The 23,774-nt window shown below is 43.8% G+C and overlaps 1 protein-coding gene across 4 annotated transcripts in view; it reads right to left on the reverse strand.

Annotated features, from left to right (window-relative positions):
• Positions 1–1,573: 1,573 nt before the first annotated feature.
• Positions 1,574–23,774, reverse strand: part of LOC142884630 (glutamate receptor 3-like) — a 68,891-nt gene continuing 46,690 nt past the window's right edge. Inside the window, exons 10-16 of one of the 4 annotated variants that reach the window (XM_076020407.1) lie at positions 22,521–22,727; positions 20,035–20,408; positions 17,703–17,901; positions 10,263–10,510; positions 9,389–9,503; positions 2,924–3,172; positions 1,574–1,970 (exon numbers count right to left, since the gene is read on the reverse strand). In XM_076020407.1, coding sequence (XP_075876522.1) covers positions 2,927–3,172; positions 9,389–9,503; positions 10,263–10,510; positions 17,703–17,901; positions 20,035–20,408; positions 22,521–22,727 — 1,389 coding nt within the window. In that variant the 3' untranslated portion in view covers positions 1,574–1,970; positions 2,924–2,926. Of the gene's footprint in view, positions 1,971–2,923; positions 4,423–9,388; positions 9,504–10,262; positions 10,511–17,702; positions 17,902–20,034; positions 20,409–22,520; positions 22,728–23,774 lie in introns of those variants that run through there. The other 3 variants (XM_076020408.1, XR_012926188.1, XM_076020409.1) reach the window with 3 other exon arrangements.

The following is a 23,774-nucleotide window of genomic DNA, read 5'->3' on the forward strand; positions in this document are numbered from 1 at the left end:
TTGAATCCAGGGATGCAAGTTTTATTTTAATGTTTGTATTTGACTTGAATTTAATATTCAGACTCAGATTTTTTTTAATTATACATCATATAATTACGTAAATGTTCTTATTGAAATCATTTTAGTTTAGTATGCTCTCTGCCCCCCCCCCCCCCCCCCCCCACTCCCCTTAGTGGAAGCACACACTATAACAGCCTGTCACAGAAAATAAAGTGTTTAGAAGCATTACAGTGAGCTTCAGGTGCCATAAGTCCTTCTAGCGTTGTGTTGCCACGTACATAATACTTTCCTTAAAACCAATTAATGGTAAAAGCAACAAGGAGTCTGAAACGTTATCATGATAGAATTAAGCTCATGGCTGAAAATTGAAACCAGGGAAAACAGTTGAAGGAACGTATTGGAAAGCAGGAACTGATAACTACGTATTTATGAAACGTGAAACACAGAAACCTGGCATTGGACACTGAAAAGAGAAGGAGGTCCAAAAGATGAATATAAACCTGCTTTTATTAAGGAAATGTAATAAAATCTTTTGTACATCACCTCTCGGTGGAGGTTCTTTGTGTCCATACATGCAACTCTCGTGGGAGGGGGGATGGGAGAGGTTGTTGCAAATGAACAGGGGAAATTAAAAGACAAAGTGGTTCAGATGTTCTGAGAATCTAAACTAAATCAGGGTCCATGTCGAGTTGCAGCGGTAAAACCATTACCGGATGCACATGCATTTCACCAGAGCAGTGGGAGAGAAGACAACAAGAAGGTCTTGTGTACCAATCGAACGGAGGCCTTACACGGTCTTTCCACAGTTCCCTCCTCTGTCTGTTTACAAAATAAAACCAAAAAAAAATTCATGTATACAAACAGATGAACGTTTCACTTGTTACTCTTCCCTCAATGTACAGCCCGACCGCCCACCTTCTTCTGCCTTATGCATAGACACAGAAAGCTCATTGCAGCAAAAGAAACTATGGTGTGTGTGAGTGTGTGTAACTGTTTTCACCAAAATAAAGTTGAATATTCACAGCCGCTGATACCGACAACAGCTCCTACATGTGTACAAAGTGGAAACCATAAGCTCAGTTAAACCACTTGAATATGCTGTCAGATATAAAATGGGTTCGCTCTACTAGTATGAAAGGATTTCCAATGATTTTAATAATATGGCACTGTGTGATAAAAGCTCACCCTTATTTCATTTTTTTTTTTTCAAACTACCTGCTTAACAGTAGTGGCGACTGAATTGGTTGCGTATGGTTGATTGAAAAGAAGCGTCCTAATAAATACAGTTAGCTGGGTAAGAGCAGCAGGATTTTAAAGTAAGGTGTAAGCAGTTTTTGCGCTTTTTCATATTCGTGGTACTTTCAAAAAAATAAAAAATCGGGGTACCATGTTCAGTTGATGCTTAACCCTATGGAATGTTGCCGGTCCTAAATATTAAGAACCTGAAAATAGTCTCATAGTAAAACAAGAAAATGACTTTACTCCACTAAATATAACATTTATCCAACTTAAGGTTTCACCACAAAAGGATTCAAATGACTCTATAAGTACTCCATTGATAGTAAATCATGGCTTCTTTTTTTAACTTCATCAAAATAGAAAACAAGTGAATTTATTACAACAGATCTTAAAATGGACCCATGTGGTTAAAGTGTTGCCCTAGTTTCACAGATTGATTTTTTTCATCTCTTCAAGAGAGTTGTGTTTTTTTTTTTCTTTATTTGCATTGCCATGACGCCAAAATGCTCCTTAAGGCACTACAAGAGGCAAATCTCGTTTCCAGAAGCAAAAGTTCTGTTGCGTCATACAGCACTCCATCCAAGTGTGACGAGCCTCGCAACCCAAAATGAGCGCGTGTGGACGAGCTTTGAGTCCGAGCTTGTTGAAGGCCGTGGCCTCGGGGTGCCGGGGTCACACAGAGCGGCTGTTTCCATCCAGACGCTTCAGTGGGAACGGAACCTTCTTCGCCTCTGTGAAGCCAAAGATGCGTTAGAAGGTGCAGGTCACACACGGCTTCCTCTCTCGTCCAAACAGTGCAAGACACAACAGTCCCTCCTGTCTTTTTCCAGTGATAACAGTGGATTCAATTCTATAACTGAGTGTATGAAACTGAACTTTACTGTCATGATAACTACTGTACTTATCTGTACTACAGCAATAAATACTGAGAAAATGCTAGAAGTTTATTGAGACAGTTGAGGAGGAGGAGTGGCAGAAGTTAGGTAACTACTAATATTACTACAAACATAATAACCATCATTATGGTTCCATTGTGTTCATTGTGTCGTCAGTTTTCCTTGGTTTGTGTCTTTCTTTTGTTCGGACAAGGGTTCTGTTTGTTCTGCGCCTCCATAACGTCAGCTGATGAAGACGAGTCACACACGCCACCAGGTGACGCTGCTGAGGATGGTGGAAGGTCCGCAGAAACATGTCAAGGTAGGACAAACAGAACCCTTGTCTGAACAAAAGAAAGACACAAACCAACCATCTTTTTTTTTTTTTTATATATATATAAATAAATAAATAAATAAATTAAATCAAATAAGAGAGATGTTTAAGCAGCAAATGTATGTCTTAGTCACTGAAAACTGAACAATGTCAAATGTAATGTATGTATGTAGCGTAATCTAAGTAGATGTATCTGACCAAACCCAGTATTTTGTTCCGTTTACAATGGGTTATATATAATTTCACCGCTAGATGTCGTAGTTTTGCGCTACATCTCCACCCCAACTAAATCAGCCACCTGCAAGTCCACTGCTGCAAAGTCGCAAATAGCTGGTTTGGCGGTGGTGAGTAGCAGCGGCAACAGCTGTGACTTCACTTCCTACCCTAGAGGTCCTGAAGCCACTGTTATCACGTTGCACGCTGCTCCTTCAACAATCAAAAAGCGACATTGTGGAAACGGCGAGGAAGCGCATACCCTCTAGATTTTCACACTCTCTGTCCCGTACACGTTGTAGCCTTCACGGTACGTGGCGTAATTGTGAGTGTTTGCTGGGGGGGCAGGCTTAAAGTTTTGGGCATTCTTTGCCAGCTTGAGTTTTTTGGTCTCTTGCCGTGACTTGTAGCAGAACTCTATCAAAGCCACGGTCATAGCCAGGCCAAGCCCTCCAACCAGAATATAGAAGACTCCTGCCACGTTGCTCAGGCTTAGTGCACTTGTCTTGTCCTGGGGGAGGTAGAGACCGCTGTTAAGACATTTTGAACTTTGCACTCGGAGAATGTCTACAAACAAGGCCCACATCAACATCCCTGGTCTGCCTACATTCTGCCTCACTGCGACTAAACAGGCTACTGACTGTCTAATAAGATGAGAATGGGGACAATAGCCAGTTAGTGGCGTGTCCTGAAGGTCAAACATGTCTTGGTAATCAAACACTGATTCTTCTGTGTGGTCTACAGAGCTGAGAAGGTGAATGCTGCTCCTCACTGTCCTGTCCTGTCCTTTCCTGTCCTGCTTTGTGGATCTTGTCTAGCGGAAGGTGGTCGTGGTCGTACAGGTCTACAGATTAAACCCTCAGTTTGCTATAATGGCTGCTTAGCTTTGACACACTGCATTGGTACAGTCAATGTGGCGAACTGAACCATTTTGCTGCTATTGAAAGCCAAACTGAAATATTGAAATTAATTTATGTGATTTTACCATTTGCATTCCAAACTTGTGAAGTATTTTGGACGAGGAAATTTGCTAATTTTTCTTATTCTGTCCAAAAGAAAGATGTCTTAACATACATTTGAGGCCTTAAAAAGTTCCATCCTCGGACAATACGTTGTTATAAGACAACCGTTAAATACCATCAGACCCGAAACAGGTCAAATGGTATTTAAGAGTCAGTTTGGACTCTTAAGAATCAAGATGTCTTTGTTAAAGTACAAATGATCAAGACCACTGATAAAATAATTTTCAATATAGGTTTGGATAACCTAATAGCAGTACAAAGGTTTCAGTTCAGCTTTTTCCAAAACAATTATGATATGGATTCAAAAAGATAGTGTGATGTCATGCTTGAATTTAAAAAAGACAATCTCCAACTTGTCTGCATTACAGTAACAATCATGCCATGTTGATGTAATGGATCATGATCAGAGTATAAATTAGACTATGTGTGAAGCAGTTCTTCTTTTTTCTTTTTAACAGATGATTGTTGAGACAGTCAAGCAAGTACTCATATATATATATATATATATATACATAATGTCCTGACTGACGTGTGAAAAATGTGAGCTTTTGATGTTGGTGTGTATGAACATTCGGGTCAAAATGCATTTTTGCAATCAGTATGAAAAGACCTGCAGCGACTGACCTTACTTCCAGAGTCCTTGGTTCCACATTCACCCTTATCGTACCACCATTTGTTTTTCAGCTTGTCTAAGATGCCTTGTTCACTGAGTTTCAATACTGCAAGGTTTACAGGAGTTCTTCACGTGGGAAATAACATAAATAACATCATATTATGTTATTTTATGTTATTCAACTGTTTTTTATAACTACTTTGTACTGTGCAAAGCGATACAGTGGGGTCCTGGCCAACACAAATCACAGATAGCAGGCAACACTACTGCATAGATATATACTACATATATCAATATATGGCCTGTGATAATCCATGGCTACCCTAGCATGCCGGACCCCACCTCTATCGCTTTGAGTAATCGGCACACACTGATCACAAGAAGAGAAGAAAACATTTGATCTTGCAGAATAAAGCAGCCGCTGCGTAGCTCGTACACAATGAGAAGGAACAGAGGCAGTCATGGCTGAGGGCGCATTTTCGCCACCAAACAGCTTGTTTGTTTGTTTGTTTGTTTGTTTGTGTTTTTTGTTTCCATGTTTAGCAAGGTGGATCAAACAGGAACCCTTTCTTGACTGACGGATAAAACGCAGCAGTTGAGTTTCATTAGCAGATGTCTGTGTGTGTGTGTGTGTGTGTGTGTGTGTGTAGTGTGTGTGTGTGTGGGGGGGTCTAATCTCTTATAGAATGCCCTGCGTGGAGGAAATGTCTGAGCTGCTGCTGCTGCTGCACTAATCGATGGAATCTAAAGTCATCATGGTCGTCTCTTTATCTCAGGGTAGATTCTTGCAAGCCACATTTTCTTTCATCTCAATTCTCCGAACGGGACTCTTACATCCCGGAGACTTCTTTGCAAGAAGATTATGCTCATTTCCACGACTGATAGATTTCTGGACTTGTTTCCTTTCAGAAAAATGATCCGTGTTTGTGATTTGACGACATCAAATATATTGTATTCACCACTGTGTTCCTTCTGCATATATTGCACCACAAACAATGTTTCCTGACGTGTCTAACGTAAAAACAAACATCCTGCATAATTCAGAAAAATAATATGTATTCCCGTTCTCCAGTTAGAGCTCCGAATCCAGGTCCAGCTCAGGAAACGTGATGATGATGAGGACAAGCTAAGGATGACGTGAGTGCCTCACACAAAGTGAAGACTGGAACTTTTCCCCCGCAATCGCTGCGGAAGTCTTGAATAAATCTGGAGTTCTGGGCATGGAGATGGACGAGTTGCAAACTAAAATGTGAATTTATGAAGGAGTAAGGAGGAAGATACCTGCTTTACCTACTGGTCTTATCATGATTCATGTTTTACATTTTATACTTATAATTTTTTTTTTTTTTTTTTTTAGAAAATGTGGAATCAGTTACTGAATGTGTTACTGTTTTTTTTGTCAATAATTTTCTATTAGTGCTACTGACATGACATTTGAAATGAATATCAACCCATAACTCAAGTTATGTGCAATGGCACAGGGGGAAAAGTCTTGACAACAAGGCACAGAGACCCAGGACAGCAGCTGAAATCCAGCAGTGATTAGAAAGCACTCCTGCAAAGTAACATCAGCTGGTTCAGGCCCCACAGATGGCCAATAACAAGGTGCCTCATTACCAACGTGTCACACAAGAGAGAACGTCTTATGGCGGGCAAAAAGCAAAAAGCAAAAAGCGAGCTCAATACCTCTGCAGAGTTTACTGCTGGGAAACGCACTCATTACAGACGTAGGTTAGAAAACATGTGAATGTTGACTGAATGAGCGCTGCTGTGGCCACCATCTCAAGACTCCTGGTAGAGGACAGTCTGAGGACGGGACCAAAATTGAGTTAAGTCTTTGGACCACCAACATGAGGTCACTTGGGCACTTCACATCACCTTGGAAACACCGCAACCGTAACGGGGGAGTTTGGAGGCGGGACCATCCCAGCGTGGCCCTGTTTTTCCTGATCATGGTCGCGTCTGAATTCAGAATGGAAACACACATTCTTGACTTCAAAAAAACTGCAACCATCTACTATGATGATGATGATGATGATGATGATGATGATGCTTCAAGGGTGGACACTTGGACTTCATTCAGGAACAGAACAACCGGCCACAATGCAAGTTAAAAGTTTTGGCAAGAGAAGTAAGCGAGTTTAATGCTTTTTCTCCCTGTCGTTCCATCTTATTACACATCTCTTTCATTCCTTCATTCTATAGAGTTTAGTATGGAAAATGCCGAAATGGTCAGTTTGAACCCCGGTCAAATAAGAAAAGAAATATATAAATAAGTGAAGGCCAGCAACTCACCACAAGGTGGAGGACATGAACTTCTACTAAACTAATCAAACCACATAGACCACTCACAGATGGACTGAACAAATCCCCCAGAGCCTGGTGGTGATAAAAAACAACACCTGCTTTATGCGTTTCCATCATCTGGTGTGAAAAGTTATTGCAGCTCGAGTTAGAGTCCCATTTGGTTGTTCACAAAAATTAGGTTCAGACAAGTGTAATTGCACTTAATTATGTACAAACAAAGTGCAAAGTGCTTCACCGCTGTGCATTACGGGGAAGTTGAAGCCATTAGGGAACAAAACAACCATTTGTTCAAAACACCAGACGGTTTTCCTGAGAACAATGAAGGCTGCTTGACTTTCCTGCAGCTTCCCAGCAGTTCTCTATGGCTGTTATAGACAGACACAAAAACATACACGAGTATAATTCTATATGAATGTGTGTGGGATATATCATGTATGTACCATTGATCATAAAGATCACGTCAGGCTTCTCTCTTAAGATGACCTCTGCTTTCTCTTAATGGCAAGGCCTCATTAATGATGCATGTAGTCCAGTTGGATGACCAGTTGGATTTCATTCTCCTTCGTCACTCTATGATATGATTACGGCATGAGATGTTGTGGTACTTGCTGCACCTGAGAGGTCGGTACTTTTGCATTTTAAAAAAACAACTCTTCCTGGCTCTGCCTTCACCATGTGAAGAGGTCGAGGCAAACACGTGTTGTGCCCCCTCTGATTTTTGCTCCTGCAGGAACTTAACCTTGCAGTCTGTCTGCAGAACGAGAACGACAACAGTCTCCATTAAAACATTCATGAACACGTATCATAACTAGCACTAATCTGGACTTGATGCACACAAGTGACTCTCAAGGCCAAATCAAACGCAGTAATGTCACCGTGCATGATGTCAAATGAAATTAACATCATGCGGTTGAATCTCTGTATTACCGAGAGGGATGTTACGCTTTTAATGTCAGCTCGGATTGATAAACACAAGCTCCACCAGGAGCTACTCTTCTATTATTTGGTGATGTGCCAGGAGTTCTGTGTAATTAAACTCAGCATGTCTTGGAGTAGAATCAGAAAAATATTGGTGCTGCACAAATCTAAATTTAAACATCTGGTTATTTAAATAACTTTGGCTTGTATTCTAGATTCTCAGTGGTTGTTACATACAATATATTTCCATTCAACTGTCAAATTACCCCCACGTACTTTTCTGAAAGTGAAACAGAGACAAAGAAATGTGTCAGTCAGCGTGAGCGAGTGCCGCACTGATGATTTACTCTCTTTCTGGCAGAGGATTGGAGTCAAATTGCCGGCAGGAGGAGACGGCGCCTTTGTGTTATCCCCCCGGTGGTATCAATGTCCTGCTTACTCAGGAATCGATGACCCCCGTCGATAACAGCAAAGTTTGCCCTGTCTCTTCTCTCTCGCGATATGCCCGAGTTGTGCTGTGGCCACGATGCAAGCTTGAAGAGCACAGGCAGAGACGGCTCCGCGGTCGGGCTCTTGGGGCGTCTGAAACAAAAACAGATCAGGGGCCTCATTTTATGACGAGCTTGCACAGCAGATTTGACTGAAAACTGCTCAGCGTGGTGTGGCACACCTCTCTTCAAACAGAGCTGAGCCTGATGGGCACTGCACTCGTATCTTAGGAGGAGCAGAGATCTGCATTTGAATTGACTCTCTGTGACATGGTGTTCAAAGTGAGACTTGTTGTTGTTAGAAGCAGAAAACTCTTCTTATGGAATTGACATCAGTTCCGCTTCTGCTTCACCACAGCTTCACATGGCCCATTATGGAAAGCTGCTATTGGACTTTAATGCCTTACTAGCTTACTAGTGGGTACCTTAAAATACCTCTCAATCATCAATGACTGCTTCTTATGCAAAAACAGACATTTGTATTTAAAAAAAAACAAAAATAACATTAACAAAATCTTGTCAAAATTTGTCCAGAATGTGCCACTAGTGGGTGCTGTACAGCAAAAAATAACAAGCGGGATAGTCTCACTGGACGTTCTGAAGGCATCTTTCCTGACTCACACTTGTTTGACATTCAGGCCAAGTCTCACTCTGAAAACAATGATTCTTATTGCAGATTCAGATCAAATCTTTGTGTTCAAATGAGGCCCCTGGTCGCATCTTACACTCTACTCCCATCAGGGTTTGATTACCAGGTCGGGGTTGCCATGGGTGGACTTTGACCGGCCTTGGATCAAGGCCAACCAAAGGTTTCTGTCAGTCTGTCGCTGGATTTTGGTGAGAGGGTGTTCGACAGAGATGCTCGGACCATTAGTGGACTCTGTGCCATTAGAATTCTCACGTTTGCCTGCAATGCTTAGTCCCCTCAAGACAACGCTGTTCCCTGTGTCTGCCCTAGCGTCCTGGCGGCAGCTCGGAGAGTGCATTACACTTTTAAACTCAGGCTGTTTGTAAAGTGATACCGGAGCTTCCTTTCAATCATCAGCAAATTCACCTGTGAAACCTTACATTTTGGCCTGTAGATATAAAAAACCGAGAGGAAACAGACTCGGTCTTTGGTAACCACAGGTCAAAACTACAGAAAAAGCTACTCTGTCCTCAGTACACCCCCGACTGTTCTCGGCTGCAGGCTAAAGTTTCTCCTCCATTCGTCAAGTACAGGGTTCCCAGTTGATCGCATCTGCACAATAATGTGGAAAACAAACACGTGGCTGAATCTTTTTTAGAGGCTCTTTGGGCCTGAGCTCTACAGGCAGTGACGCCAGCCTTGCCGATTACTCTGTTCTAGGATACCCGACTTTGGTGACATTGAGGCTGACCTTAGAGTCACCTCCCCCGCTGCCGCACTCTCCCTTGTCGTACCACCATTTGTTTTTCAATTTGTCCAAGAGGCCTTGCTCATTCAGTTTTAACACTGCCAGGTTAACAGCATTTCTTGAAACGATAAAACATAACTTGTAAGAAAATGCACAGGTCCGTGAGAAATCTAATATAGAATTATTAGTGAGAAATAATCAATGTTCATCAGGGGGTAGCACGGAAGGGACAAATTGGTAAAGAATTTCACTGGTGTGGGAGGGTAAGAAGCATTTTCACAGCAAAAGGAAATGTTAAATATTAGAGAGGTGGCATGGAGGGTCACATCGCTCGTAACTGAAGTGTGCGGGATGGGGACATTTTTGTCATCGTTGAATTGGAAAATCAGAACATCCAGCATGCAGCTTAACATTCATCACAACCGACATTGCACTGACTAGCATCGTTTGAACTAGCAACAGAAACAAAAAAAAACAAAAACAGAACATGTTTCAGTGTTGAATTAGAAGCAATGCAAAAGGGGCAACACAGGGAGGAGGAGAGGTCACAGGAAGGAGAGCAAAACAAACAGGGTCAGGGGACGGGGATGACGGTGCACATGGACATTCAAATGGCTCTACTGAAAGTGAGCATAATACTGATAACCTTAAGAGAAAGGGAGAGTGACACAAACCAGAGAGGACAGAACAAAAAATGGCTGAATGCGTTAAAAAAATGTAACTCTTCACTTATTGATGCATTTGAGTGGAGGAGGGGGGGGGGAGAAGAATTAAGGAGTGAAGAAGAAGTAGAAGAAGTAGAGAATGCAAAAGGAGGCATCAGGGTAGGTGGAATACTATAACAACATGTGGAACATTGTTATATTATCCCACCCACCTTAATGCAGAGCCTTTCGGCGTGGCCACACCGTAGCCCTTAGAGTCGAGGTTGCCGCCCACTTTCATGGTGTCGCAGGGCTTCCGCTGCTCTATGTACTCGTTCATAGTAGACTCGAGAAGGAAGGCAAACTTCCCTTTTGACTTCCGCACCCGGGAGACCCCGTCTGGTGTTGTCTTGGCAAACACTGAGGGCTCAGCTGATTTCATGTATGACCACATTTTCTCATACACAGCTATTTTGGAGCGCTGCATTGATGGAGACACAAAGAGAGGGAGAGAGGGAGAGGGAGAGGGAGAGAGAGAGAGAGAGAGAGAGAGAGAGAGAGTTCCCGTTATGCAGTGAATAAAACATCATGGACTGAAAAAGCATTCTTCATGAGTCTGGTGGGTCTGGTTTAATAGTTTTGTATACAGAAAACTTCAGTTATTATTCGTTCCTCACTATTACTGGGCCCATTTTCAGATCTATATTTTTCATTGCAGGCTCCCATCGATCGGTCTTTCAGAGATACATTCTAAAGATCTGCAGGTGACTCATTTAGCCCTCTGTTTACAGCCTCCAGCATCATGCCTCTTGCTTTGCTGTGCCTTCCGCATGCTTAACGGGATGGAAATAATGGATGCCGTGAGGTGGAACACAGATGGTGGAACAAATACCTGGCCGGGAGTCTTTGTGACATCACAGAGCGCTGATTTGTAGCCGTGCGTTTTCGTGTGCATTTTCTAAAAAGGGAAGCTAGCAAAATAAGTAAAGATCCTCTTGAAGAACATTTATTTAAGTGGGTTTATTGAATCATTTGATGGAGCAGGTGTTCAGTGGGGAACTGATTGAGTGAAGTAGTTAGAAAATCATTGAGCTGGCAACACTGTGCTTCCAACACTAAAAATACAGCAAAGACTTTAGCCATCAGGTTCATTTGATGACAATCCTGTTTAACAGGCCAACGTGATGTAAGAGGTGGAATTAAATCCAGCAAGCGTCTCTGCTGTGTCTCCCGCATCCAATAAAGTAGCTGTTCTAATTAGCTGCTTATTTAATGAACAATAAAATGCATCACCCAAATCATGAATAAAGCATCACAATGATTATGGGTCGTGACAGACACACATGCGCGCACACCCTCGCACAATTCAATTGTATAATCAATCAACAAACTATAACGTTGTCTATGTGAAAAACCCTTGAACTCTTTGTTTCACATCCGTCGTGGTCAACCGCATGTTCAAGAAAAGACTTTTTCAATTAGTAACAGCAACCCATGGCCGTTCCCCAGACGTGGACGTGGCTGGAAACACACCATGAATATTTCAGCATGCAGAGGGAGGTGGACAGTGGTGGATTGTCCCTTTACGCACAGCACAAGTAGTGGGCTTGTTGCCAGCAGCCTGAAGTCTGACAATCTGGCTTCTCAGCAGACGCACAACACAGAGCATGTTTGGCATAAATATTAACAGAGCCGAGTGGCCTCCTCCTCCCGCTCCTCAGCTGGCAGGTCACGGCTGGAGTCACACGCCTCACCATCCCACTTTCACCGCGCAGCCACGTGAAGTCAGAGAGCAGCCTGCCGCCGAGCTGCAGCAGCAGCTGGGGCTCCTTTCTGCTCGTCCACGCTGACGGCTCGCTCATTAAGGTCGCGCCAGAGATCATCTGTCCATCCTGCCCTCCTTCTGTACATCCATCCATCTATTTGTCTATTTTTCTGTCTATCCATCCATCATCCATTCACCCACCCACCGATCTGTCAATCCATCCATCCATCCATCCATCCACCCTTTGATCTATCCATCCATCCATCCATCCATTCACCCACCCACCAATCTGTCAATCCATCCATCCATCCATCCATCCATCTATCCATCCATCCATCCATCCATCCATCCATCCATCCATCCACCCTTTGATCTATCCATCCATCCATCCATCCATTCACCCACCCACCAATCTGTCAATCCATCCATCCATCCATCCATCTATCCATCCATCCATCCATCCATCCATCCATCCATCCACCCTTTGATCTATCCATCCATCCATCCATCCATTCACCCACCCACCAATCTGTCAATCCATCCATCCATCCATCCATCCATCCATCTATCCATCCATCCATCCATCCATCCATCCATCCATCCATCCACCCTTTGATCTATCCATCCATCCATCCATCCATCCATTCACCCACCCACCAATCTGTCAATCCATCCATCCACCCTTTGATCTATCCATCCATCCATCCATCCATCCATTCACCCACCCACCAATCTGTCAATCCATCCATTCATCATTCATCTATTGTCCATGCATCTGCCTATCCATCCATCCATCCATCCATCCATCCATCCATCCATCAGTCCATCGTCCATCCATCCGTCTGTCTATTCATTTGTCCGTCCATATGTCAATCCATCTGTCCAATCTTCCATCTATCCATCAATGCATCCATCCATCCATTCATTCACCCACCGATCTGTCCATCATCCATCTGTTCATGCATCCGCCCATCCATCCATCCATCCATCCATCCACCCATCTCTTCCTCGATCCATCATCTATTGTCCATGCCTTTGCCTATTCAAGAAAAAACATCGACCATCCATCAATTCTTCCGTCCATCCATCCATCCGTTGATCTGTCCATGCATCCATCCATCCGTCCACTCTAGAAGTAGTGGTTTCATTGACAAACTGATTATTCTAAATAAACTAAATAAATGACTCAACAATGTTAATGTGTGGATGGAAGTTTATAGCCCACTCTGAATAAAAAATGCAGCCAGTGTCCCAGTTGGGGATGTGTCTCTGTTCTCTCTGTTCTGGAAATGACACCCGCAAACTTAAGAAATCTGGACACGTTTCCCTTTTCATCTTCAAAGTCGCCTTTTTTCCCCCTCTGCCCACACTGACTGACTGACTGACTGACTGTGGTGAACTCACAAGCCAACTTCAGCTCGTCTTTGTCTTGGGCTGTTTGCTGCACAGCGGCACGTCTTTATCTGCAGCGGAGGTGAGTGCAGCGCCATCGGGCCGCCCGCCGCCACGCTGACGGCTTCACCTCTGTGGCCCAGTCAGCTGCCAGCTGGAGCCGCCACAGACGTGCGTCGCCCCGGCCGCCTCTGACACTCAGCACGCTGCTAAAAATGGCCAGCGAGAGGCTGATCGCCGGTCACCGGGGAGCTGGAGTACACAGCTGTCTACGATGCATGGGAGAAACAGAGACTCCGCATTTAAACTGGGCTAACGTGACCTCCCGCAGCACGCGGCGAGGGGCGGGGCGGGCTGCCTCCCCGGGAACTTTGGGTTCACGCTTGAGGGCGAACGTTCAAGGGGCGGCTTATAAAACTTGAAATCTTAAAATTTATTTATTTATTTTTCTTGGTATGGTATGACTTTATTTATTTAACAAAATATTAAGAGGAAATTGACACAAAGCATAATAATACTGAGAAATAAAAAAAAAGGGAAAAAAAGTATTTGAATTTTCAAATTCACAGATGAACTTTAACAGTTTATGAGTATGTAAACATTTGCAGGATGGATGAATCACAGTGTGGGAGTTGCAGAACATTTTAAGTCTGTGTCATGTTTAAATAGAACAAAGAACGCAGTGAGACGGCGGCGGCTTCAGTTAATCTCCAAATTTCCTTCAGTTTATTTGGATCTACTGGAACACTTTGTCTTTGGCAAATCGCTGCTTTTGTAAATCAGTGCAAACAGGCTGCAGCTAACGAGTGCACCCGTTACATTTCACATTTAGAAAGCAGGTCTGTGTGACTGGTGAGGTTCATTCAGTCCAGGGGGAAACCTCAGCTGTGGCAGCCCTGTGTAAATAATTTACCGGACATGTAATGGATTGCACGCTTAGGCTAGTGTGTGAATCATTCTTGACATATGCACAATTTCAGTTCAGCTGAGCGTTTGCGTAAACACTCCTAACGCGACAATAATAGCTGATGACAGGCCTGACCTCAGTGTGAAAACAGATTTTTTTTTCTTCTTTCTTTCTGGGTTAGATGATGACGTGGGCTTGTCAGGTTAGAAGCTGCTCGCCTGCATTGATATACAAATTCCTTTTTCTCTCAGCCACTTCAATCAATTCCACTCAATTAAAAGTTAGAATTTGTTCAGCTGTTTCTTCTTACAAACAGGTCATCGAGGAATCTGCCCTCACTAATAACCTGGTCGGAGGATATATTTGTTTGCGAGTCTGTTGGATGAAGGTCTGAAAAGGATTCAAGGTCGTTTTTGTGAGTCTGTCACGGCATCAAACACTGGAGACGGGACAAAACCAAGCGCGTGTAATCTATTGCTGATTGCTTCGCAAGAAATTAGGAGCCACACGCCCCGTGAAATACACCATTAAACATCTCCTGCATGTCCACAGTCAGTGGAGGCGGGTGAAGGTTAATGATCAACGGCAGCCAGGTTCACTAGCACCATCATAGTTTATGGGTAAAACCTTGTATATTTACAAGCCACAATGTTATAACCTTTTTCAGAGTTTTATTTCTCACCCATGGGATTTCCAAAGTGCAGCTAATGATTGGAAAATAAACTCTGTGGACTGCGTGTTAAGCCCTCTGTTAACAGCCTCCAGTAAAAACAGTTCTAATTTTTAGCTTCCATTTGAGGCGAGTTTGCCAGTAGCTCAAGAGAGGAGTCAATGAGCTGTGACTGCCCTTTGTGACATCATATTACATCAGAGACATCATCATTAAGACCTGAACTTCGGCTGTGACGCTAGTTAACAGTTACATTTACTTCCGCCTTAGAGGTCCTGGCATTTGGTGACACGCGTTTTGGAAGGCAAACACGTTTCAGACAAAGCACATTTTCATTGCTCTCTTTTATAAACAGACAAAAAAGGAACTTGTCACGTTGACACGTTAGTAATCGCGACGATGATGCATATCAAGGCGACCGCGTCAAGAAGATTACCCGTCGCTCCCCTCTTTGAAGTTTGCTGAAGAAGGTATTTACAGCCCGCATTAATCATTGGCCCTCGCGTCGCCACGTTTCAATAACTGTTGCTCGAGTGGCTCCCCTGCACTGACATTTCCAGCGAGGAGGAAGAAAGGCGGAATGTTTGCCAGTCAGGATGAAGTCACTGCACGCCTGTCAATTAGCTCGCGATGAGCACCTTTCCACAAAGCTGCGGCTGCCAAACACATCACGGATTAGCACATCCGCCGCCATGCACGAAGCTGCTTTTAATGTGATGATTCACCGGGAAGCAACAAAAATAACCCAGTTGCTGAGTTTGGTGAATTAGGTTATTTTTTTCTTTTTTCTACAAACATCAAACTGATTGGCGCTTCAGTTTATAGCTGCCTTGTTCAGACGCTGTCGTCTCTTTTACAACTGCAACAGTTCAGTCAGTAAGGGAATTGAGACGGCATTCTCACAAAATTCTTGCGCTTGAATTTTGTTATGTACTTTGTCATATGTTTTTTTTTTGTTACTGCCTCAATACAGGAGATTCTCCCCCCAACAAACTTATTCCAAAATAAAACTTTATAGGTTTTTTTTTCAGATGCTTCACTGAAATCATTGGATGGATGGATAGACATAGAGGACCACAGTGCTTTGTTTCCTCTAATACTCTTGGCTCATCCACACAATCAAATTTATCATCTGTCTCGGTAATAATCCCAGGCACAGCAATGCAGAAAACGAAGGGCAGCACAGTTTTCTCCACGTTGATCATGTTGATTTCTACAAAGTCTATTTTTTTTCTTTCTTTGGATTTTTTTCTTTGGGCTGCGGTTCATCTTGGCACAGTGCACCCAGTAATAAATGAGCTGGTTCACGAAAAATATTATACTTTCGGTCACATCATTTATGAACAATTCGCCCCCACACGCCAACCAGAATGAAAATATGTATCCTGCAAAACAGAGACAGTGCAGAGATGCTGCTGCTTTTTGTCGCTAAACATGCTTCCAGCTGGTCATGGCTGTTTTCATTTCAGTCTGACTCTGAGTGCAAAGTGGAGCGGATACCCAAGCTATGCTGCTGTATTTTGACATATTTACACAAACTGAGATTGTGATATTGTGACACCACGCGGGCCAGGTCTGAAACCGGGACACTGTACCTTCCTGTTCCCTCCCAAATCTGATTGAGCCCAAGGTTTGTATTTATTAAACGCCTCATACGTACTCAGAGCAATCACACCCCGAGTCAGACTGGGGCTAAAAATAGAGCCAGCTCACAGACAGACACTGGGTGTGAATGACATTTCCATTTCCGAGGAACAGGACGCTGCCTTTGAGACTGTGGCTTTGTGACGGAAGCCTCACATATTGGAATTCTAATGATATCTTGTAATTCGTTTAAAAAGTTGAACAAAAGTTTTCAAAAAAGAAAAGGGCAAAGCTGAGCTGATAATCAGACATTTGACTGCATTCTCTGTGAGTGAGGGGACTCACAACCTGCTATCTTTTTTTCCTGTGTGACCAACTTTTAATCAAAGCCGAATTATCATTCTTTTTTTATGATGAGACATTTGTGCAATGTTGATGCTGGATGAGAGTGTTTATGCGCTGGCTCTGGGCACTCTTGGGTGACGGAGACGGAAATGGTGGAAATTTGAATATAAGTGGAGGCCCAATGATGCCATTCAAGGTTTAAAAAGGGTTTATGATCTGCCTGATAGGTACAGGAAGTAATATAAAGAACCCAGTTATAGCTCAGAATTACTAAATGTGCCTAGCAAGGGTCCAATTAAAACTAACAACACATTTTTTACATTTTAATGGATGGAAGTAATTCTGCAGACACATCGTATTGCAATTTTTTTACGACTTTGGCCGCTTTGGATAAACATAAAAGTCCTGGCCACAGGCCGTACACAGCTAAGGGACGGAACTTTGCAAAGGAAGTGTATGCAGGGGTTTCTGTTTGCTCATTGATTAACTGCCTAGAGGTCAAAAGTTTACTTTTACTGGGATGCACCAGCAGGAAATGAAACAACCCATTGCATATGCAGGCATTTAGTTATGAAAAATAATTAAATATAAAGAAACAACCATTTGATTGGTTACGAATAATGTTGGTAACCAATCAAATGTGTGTTTGCTTGTAAGTCCACTAATGGGCCCAGTATGTGAGCGAGCGCTGCATTTTTACACTGCTGGCGTAAAAAAGATATCAAACTATTTGGGGGGGGAAAAAAATCAAAAACGGCAACAATAGAAACCTAAACACCAATGAGAGAACATGATAGATGATGTATGTAGGTGTGTATCTGTTGCTATATGTTCTTACCAGTGGATGCAACTAACACTACATCGTACATACTGGACTTCTAAAACACAGCAATGTTTAAAACGCACTGAATTAATTATGAGTAATGGACTTTCTTATATCTGTGTGGTATTAATGACACCTTCATTTCACCTGAGTGGCCGTGAATCAAAGCCTCCATCAACACACTCACCCTAAAGAACTCTTTGGTGGAGCCTGAGTCTAACGTCCCGTAGGCGATCTCCGTCTGCTTGGCCAGGTCCTCGGCGCTCTCGATGGGGGACACCATCCTCTCCACGGTGAGGAAGGCAGCCAGGTTGGCCGTGTAGGACGAGATGATGATGAGGGTGAAAAACCACCACACGCCTCCGACGATGCGCCCCGACAGAGACCTACAGGGAGGTGGATGGAGCGCAGGTCAAGGCAAAAAAAAAGAAAAAAAGAAGCTGAGTCTGACCAAGAGGAATTGCTTGAGTTACTTGGAGAAATTGTTTTGTCTAACTTAAAAGAGAAAGAAATCAGCATGGCTGCTCTGAGTTGGCAAAGGGGGTTAAAAAACAACATCACAAGATCAACAATAGAAACATTTTTAATTAAAAGATTTCTCTTTGACTTGGATTGTTGTGATGGAAGCCCCCCTCGATCCCTCTTCCACACACACACACACACACACACACACACACACACACACACACACACACACACACACAAACACATCCTGCCCGTTGGTCCAACTTTTCATTGTTCACGTCAGCATGACGGCTCTGATTCTGAATACGTGCCGGGCAGAGCAACTGCTCTATTTAAAGTTTGCTCTTCTCTGCAGTGCCATCCCAAATCCTAAACAGACACTCACATATCCTGCTGGATGCGCTGCACTCACGTGAACTGAGCATCGCTCATTTTAAGTGATCCATTCGCGCTGCTTCACTGGGCAGCTCCAGATTGCGCCTCATTTACTCCTACCACAGCTTAACAATGTATCCGATGCTCGGCGGTGCGCACGGAAACTCCAGCACGCTCCAACTCCACTCTGGAAGTTTTCACAGTTTGTCAGTGTTGTTGTTCTTTAAGGCCTGTTGTGTAAAATTCAGTCTCAACTCCTGGTTTGATTGTATCTGTTTCAAACTCTGTCAACATGAATCGATATTTCCTGACCTTGAGCCAGCTCCAGTGACCTGGAAACTGATGCTTACTGTCAGGTTTATGTTCATGAAACAAGTGAATCATTTGTTTTCATTTGAATATGTTTCTGTAAGTCAAACTCTTTTATAATCGACTCACTTTGTAAATCACTGATTCTGCATGTTCACCATGGAGCCAATGAAGCAGTGGCTTCACTCCCACAGCTGCAGGTTATAAAGCAACGCTCATTGTTGCTATTGTATTTATTTATAGGCCAAACCATGAAAAGTGTAAAAAAAAATAAATGAATGGAATGAAACTGTCATCTGTCTCACTTGCAATTATGACAACTTACCATTCCAGCATCCGCTGCGCAGAATCCACAGTCGACACAGTGAAAAGCAACTAAGATGCAGATCCTTGGCCGACCTGCTTGATTTCACTTATATGCTTTTGTAAAGTGTGTTGGGGTTTTTAGCACAGTTTTTTCAAAAACTGTGCACATTTTTTTCAAAAACTGTGCACATTTTTACAGAAACTATTTAATGCACACTTGTCTTGCAGATGCAATGTTGATACTGATTTTGAATATTTGGATCAATATTGACCATACCGTAGTACCATATTCCTACATGTAAAGCTGTCCTATGGTAAGAATATTTCATATCTTTTTTATCTCGTGGCCCATCAATGACAATCAAGTTATTCCCTTTCAAATTGTAACCTTCCCACATTTTCTGTGACATTTTTCTGAAATCCAGGGAAATGAGGATGAGGTCGAGTCCTTGGCGAGAATGTCAGGAACCCCTCAGTAGTGTGAAGCGAAGAGATGATTGGATGGATGAACAAAAAAGTGGTGGTGGTGGTGGTAGTGGGGGTGGTGGCTGGATGTCCGTTTTAGCTGCGGTGCTAAATGGCTTGTTTCTTCGTGCGAAATGCGTTATATGCACCAGGTTGATGACCGTAAAATGGGACATGCAGCAAAAACACGGTAGCCCTCCAAGAGTCGCGAGGAAGTCAGACTGCCACACTGGGTGAAATGTAATGACCCCTGTGCATTTTACAGCCCTCAGCATGGTGGATATAAGTTATTCTGCAGTTGCAAAGCGCGCCACTGCCGGCATGCAGCTTCACAAATAAACGAAAGCACAGTGGGGTTCCGGAGCGGGGAGAGGAGGTGTTAGAGACGGAGATGAGAGGGAAGTGCGGCGGAGTGGAGCGTGAGGTTAGGAGGACAGCAGCAGCGACGGCCAAGCTCAAAATAACCTATATGCACCATGGCGGGATGGAAGATGTGCCGGACGTGTTGTGGGACCATAAAATGCAGAGAGATGGCGCTGGGGGTGGTGGTGGTGGTGGTGGTGGTGGTGTGGGGGCGGGGGGCGAACACAATGACCAACCTTGGCGAGATATCGCATCCTTGCTGCATGAAGGCGCCCAGGGAGAACCACAGGCTATTAAAAATCCCAAAGTCGTTCGGAGGGTCTGGGGGGCTCTGGGGGTCTTTGAGCTCATCGTTCTCGTCCAGATGCCACTCATAAGGGCTGAAGCGGCTCACCAGGAAGAGCACCACGCTCACGCCAATATAGGCAAAGACTATACACATCCAGATCTCGTAGGCCAGCGGGTCCAGGAAGGAGAACACGCCCGGCTTGGACTTCTGGGGCTTCTTTATCATGATGGAGATGCCCAAGCTCATGAAGGGCTTGGAGAAGTCAATCACCTCCTCCCGGACCAGTGTGATAGTGAGAGGAGCCACAGCGATGTCGGCTCTCTGCGGAGACGGGAAAGAGGCGACACATGGAGTTAGGAGAAGCACACACGACCAACAGGTACCAGCAGGTACTGTTTCAGTCCCTTCTTGTCTGGGGTTCTTAGCGAGCCAAGAAGGGACCAAGTAGACCAGACCTGGTACCGAGACCCGAGGCGAGTAGGGCCAGATTGTTACGGACGCGGCCAGGGGCGCGTCCGTCCCCCTTTGCAAAGTGAATTGCACCAAAACGCGGCAGTGGAGGGATACGCCGGAACAGCCAGACGAGCACAAAAGCCGGCGAGAGCGAGGCTGCCGTTTGAGAATGAGTCACTCTGCGTTTTTTTTCTCCCTTTTTTTTTTGCGTTGGCTGACGTCTTTGTCTCCATCCAAATCTCCTCCGTGAATCGAGCAAGGGCGTTCGGAAGACAGAGGTGGAGGAGTTTACGTAAGCGCTCTGCCGGAATGTGAATCAGCCCTGTTCAGTTCAGCTCCAGGTGATCCCCCGCGAGGCCCGCCAACCTTACCAGGCACTGAGACTCTCGGCAGGGAGGGAGCCTGAGACTGAACTCGAAGATGGGGAACTAGTCAACGCAGAGGGGATCCGATGAAGTTCGGTGGGATTTTGTGTTTCAAGAAATATATATTCTGTGATACAGCAGAGGCTTTATGGCTGCTGTTTCAATTACGGGGTTGGCGGGAGGGTTGGGGGGTTGGATCCCTTTCTATTAATACTGCAAGGGGCCGCAAGAGAGCAGCCCCATATAAAATAGTCATAAGCGCAGGAACTACAGGTGTTAAATTGAGAGCGGCGCGCTCAAGTGCGGTTTGCATGCAGATTCTCCTGCGTTTGAGGCTGCTGCCGTGTGTGAGATTTTCATTCAGCAGCTGTAGTCTCATAAAAGATGCAAATCAACCTGTTAAAGCCAGGCACGAGTGCGGGCTGCGAGACGCATGATAAAAACTCCTACGTGTGGCTCCGCAGTTGATGGAGCCTCACTGTGACCAGCTGTATGGAATGCTTAATAAAAAACATCCCCACAAATCAGCATTATTAATCAATTATTAATAATCTAGTGTAATATCATGGCAATCTCTGTATGTTTGTATCGACGATTGAGTTCATTCACTTTACTGCTGGGATAGGAATGGGAAGTGAATGTGATGGCATTTGATTTTTGTCACTTGTAAAAATAAGACTCACAGGTGCTTCGGGCTTAAGAAACTGAATTGCATCTTTTACAAAATGTCTCATCATTTTAAATGTACATTCAAAATAAAAGAAAAAGAGTCACACTTCATCATTATCTTATCAAATGTGAGGATTATCTTCACGGAAGCCGAGAGCAGCCACGGTCCCAAACCTTGTAATGGAACAACTCTTATCTGCATATAATGGAATAATAATTTCATGAGCCTCAGATACCTGCTTGTAATCGAGTGATGACGAGACTAATTAATACATTATAGGGATGGGATAGGACAACAGAGACCTTCCTGTCCTTGTGTTTAACTATCAATGCACTGCACTTGCTGTTGAGTGAAAACTCATTTAGCAGATTTAACTACAGCAGTCACACACATGTGCCATTTCAGAGTCAAGAGCTGTATCATTTTTTCTCTCTGTTTGAGTTTCTCTTCTAAGGAGTTGTGTATTTAGTTAAGAACTGTGACTGTGGGAAAAGATAGTCCACACAGACATGGGAAGAACATGCAATCACCTTTCCAACTTGAACTGACCCAAGGACCTTCTTGTTGTGAGACAACTGTGCTAAATCACTCTGTATTTATACTTTCCAGCTGTTATCCAGCGATAATCAAATTATTGCTTTTTAAACTGTTATTATTATTATCATTATTATTATAATTATTATTAGTAATTTATTTTATTATTATTATTATTATTATTATTATTATTATTAGTAGTAGTAGTAGTAGTAGTAGTAGTAGTAGTAGCAGTAGTAGTAGTAGTATTAGTAGTAGTAGTAGCAGTAGTAGTAGTAGTAGTAGTAGTAGCAGTAGTAGTAGTAGTAGTAGTAGTATTAGTAATATTATTATTATTACTGCCTGCTCTCTGCTTCTGTGTTTTTTCAAACATGAGTGACAACATGCATATGAGCAGTTATGAGCACTTACCCCATACACCAGTTCACCCACCATCCCGTTCCATGTCTTGGTCTCTGGATCTCGGGCGCCGTACTTCCCATCCGGAACAACCGACAGCTTATATTTTATCCCCACATGTTTCGCAATTTCAGAAGCTAAATCGACACAGTAGCCTTCATATCTGTCATTCCCCTCCGACTGCATATAGTTTTTCTTGTACATCACATACGGAGCTTCCTGTTAATTAGACAGAGTTTTGAGTTCATTTGACACAGCAGAAAAACAAAAATTACATCCACAGTGGTCAGACCTCGTGGGTCACACAAGGCATCATGCAGGCATGCGGGGGGGCAAACGGACGGCGGGCAAACACGGGGAGACAAGACGGAGCAAAAGGCTGATAGGATTGAAGCGGCGTCAATCACAGACGCGGGCAGGGCATTGAGGGGGGGGGGGGCAGACTTAGACAGCGGGCCACTGCAGGAGTAGTACAGCACACTGGGCCAGCGAGGGGATGGGCGGGTGGTTCAGCATCTCACAAATGTTTAAAGAAACGGGAGCTAAGCAGGACGTTTGAGGGCAGCCTGGCGCTAAACTCAACCACGATATCATAGAGTGGGACTTGGGGGCGGAGGGTGGGGGTTGCAGGGGCTCTGCAGTTGCATGGCACAGGGAGGGGGGTGGGGACAAAGCTGAATGGAGCACTTTTCCAGTTCATAAAGTAAACGTCAGCGACAGCAGAGTGGTAAAAGACGCCAAGGGACAAATGACAAGAGTAAAATCAGAGGAGGGTTTCGTGTGATTAAGCGCTAAGATGGGGTTGCGTTTTCCTTCTCATTTCCTTCCATCCTGCCTAGAAAATAACCTGCTCGCTCCTTTCGTTGACTTGTTTGTTTGGTCGGTTGGGTTTTTTTTTCTGGGCCTACAGTGAATCTCTTCACTTTGGCTTTCAGTAAACGTAACTCCTCTAAAAGATAAAACATGTTTGCCAACAAAACACTTTAGAAGAACTATCACCACCTTACGGGCGTCAAAATGGCAGTTATTAACATTTCATAAGGCATTAACATGTTTTTCAGAGGGCGTTTCGCTTGGAATTGAAGTTTGTCTTCAGAGGAAACTTTCATGTGCCGCTCTGGCGGTATCCTCTATGGTCCCAGCTTGCCCTTCTTTAACTTCTGCTCTAGTCTGCAGTCACATACAATGTTGGTTACACAAAAGGAAAAGAAAAAGACAATGAAAGACTGACATCCCTGCAATACCAGGATGAGCTTTCATTTCAAA

This window comes from Nelusetta ayraudi, unplaced genomic scaffold, assembly GCF_046127955.1.
Source record: "Nelusetta ayraudi isolate G7.1 ecotype Tasmania unplaced genomic scaffold, CSIRO-AGI_Nayr_v1 ptg000011l, whole genome shotgun sequence".
NCBI classification, from domain to species: domain Eukaryota; kingdom Metazoa; phylum Chordata; class Actinopteri; order Tetraodontiformes; family Monacanthidae; genus Nelusetta; species Nelusetta ayraudi.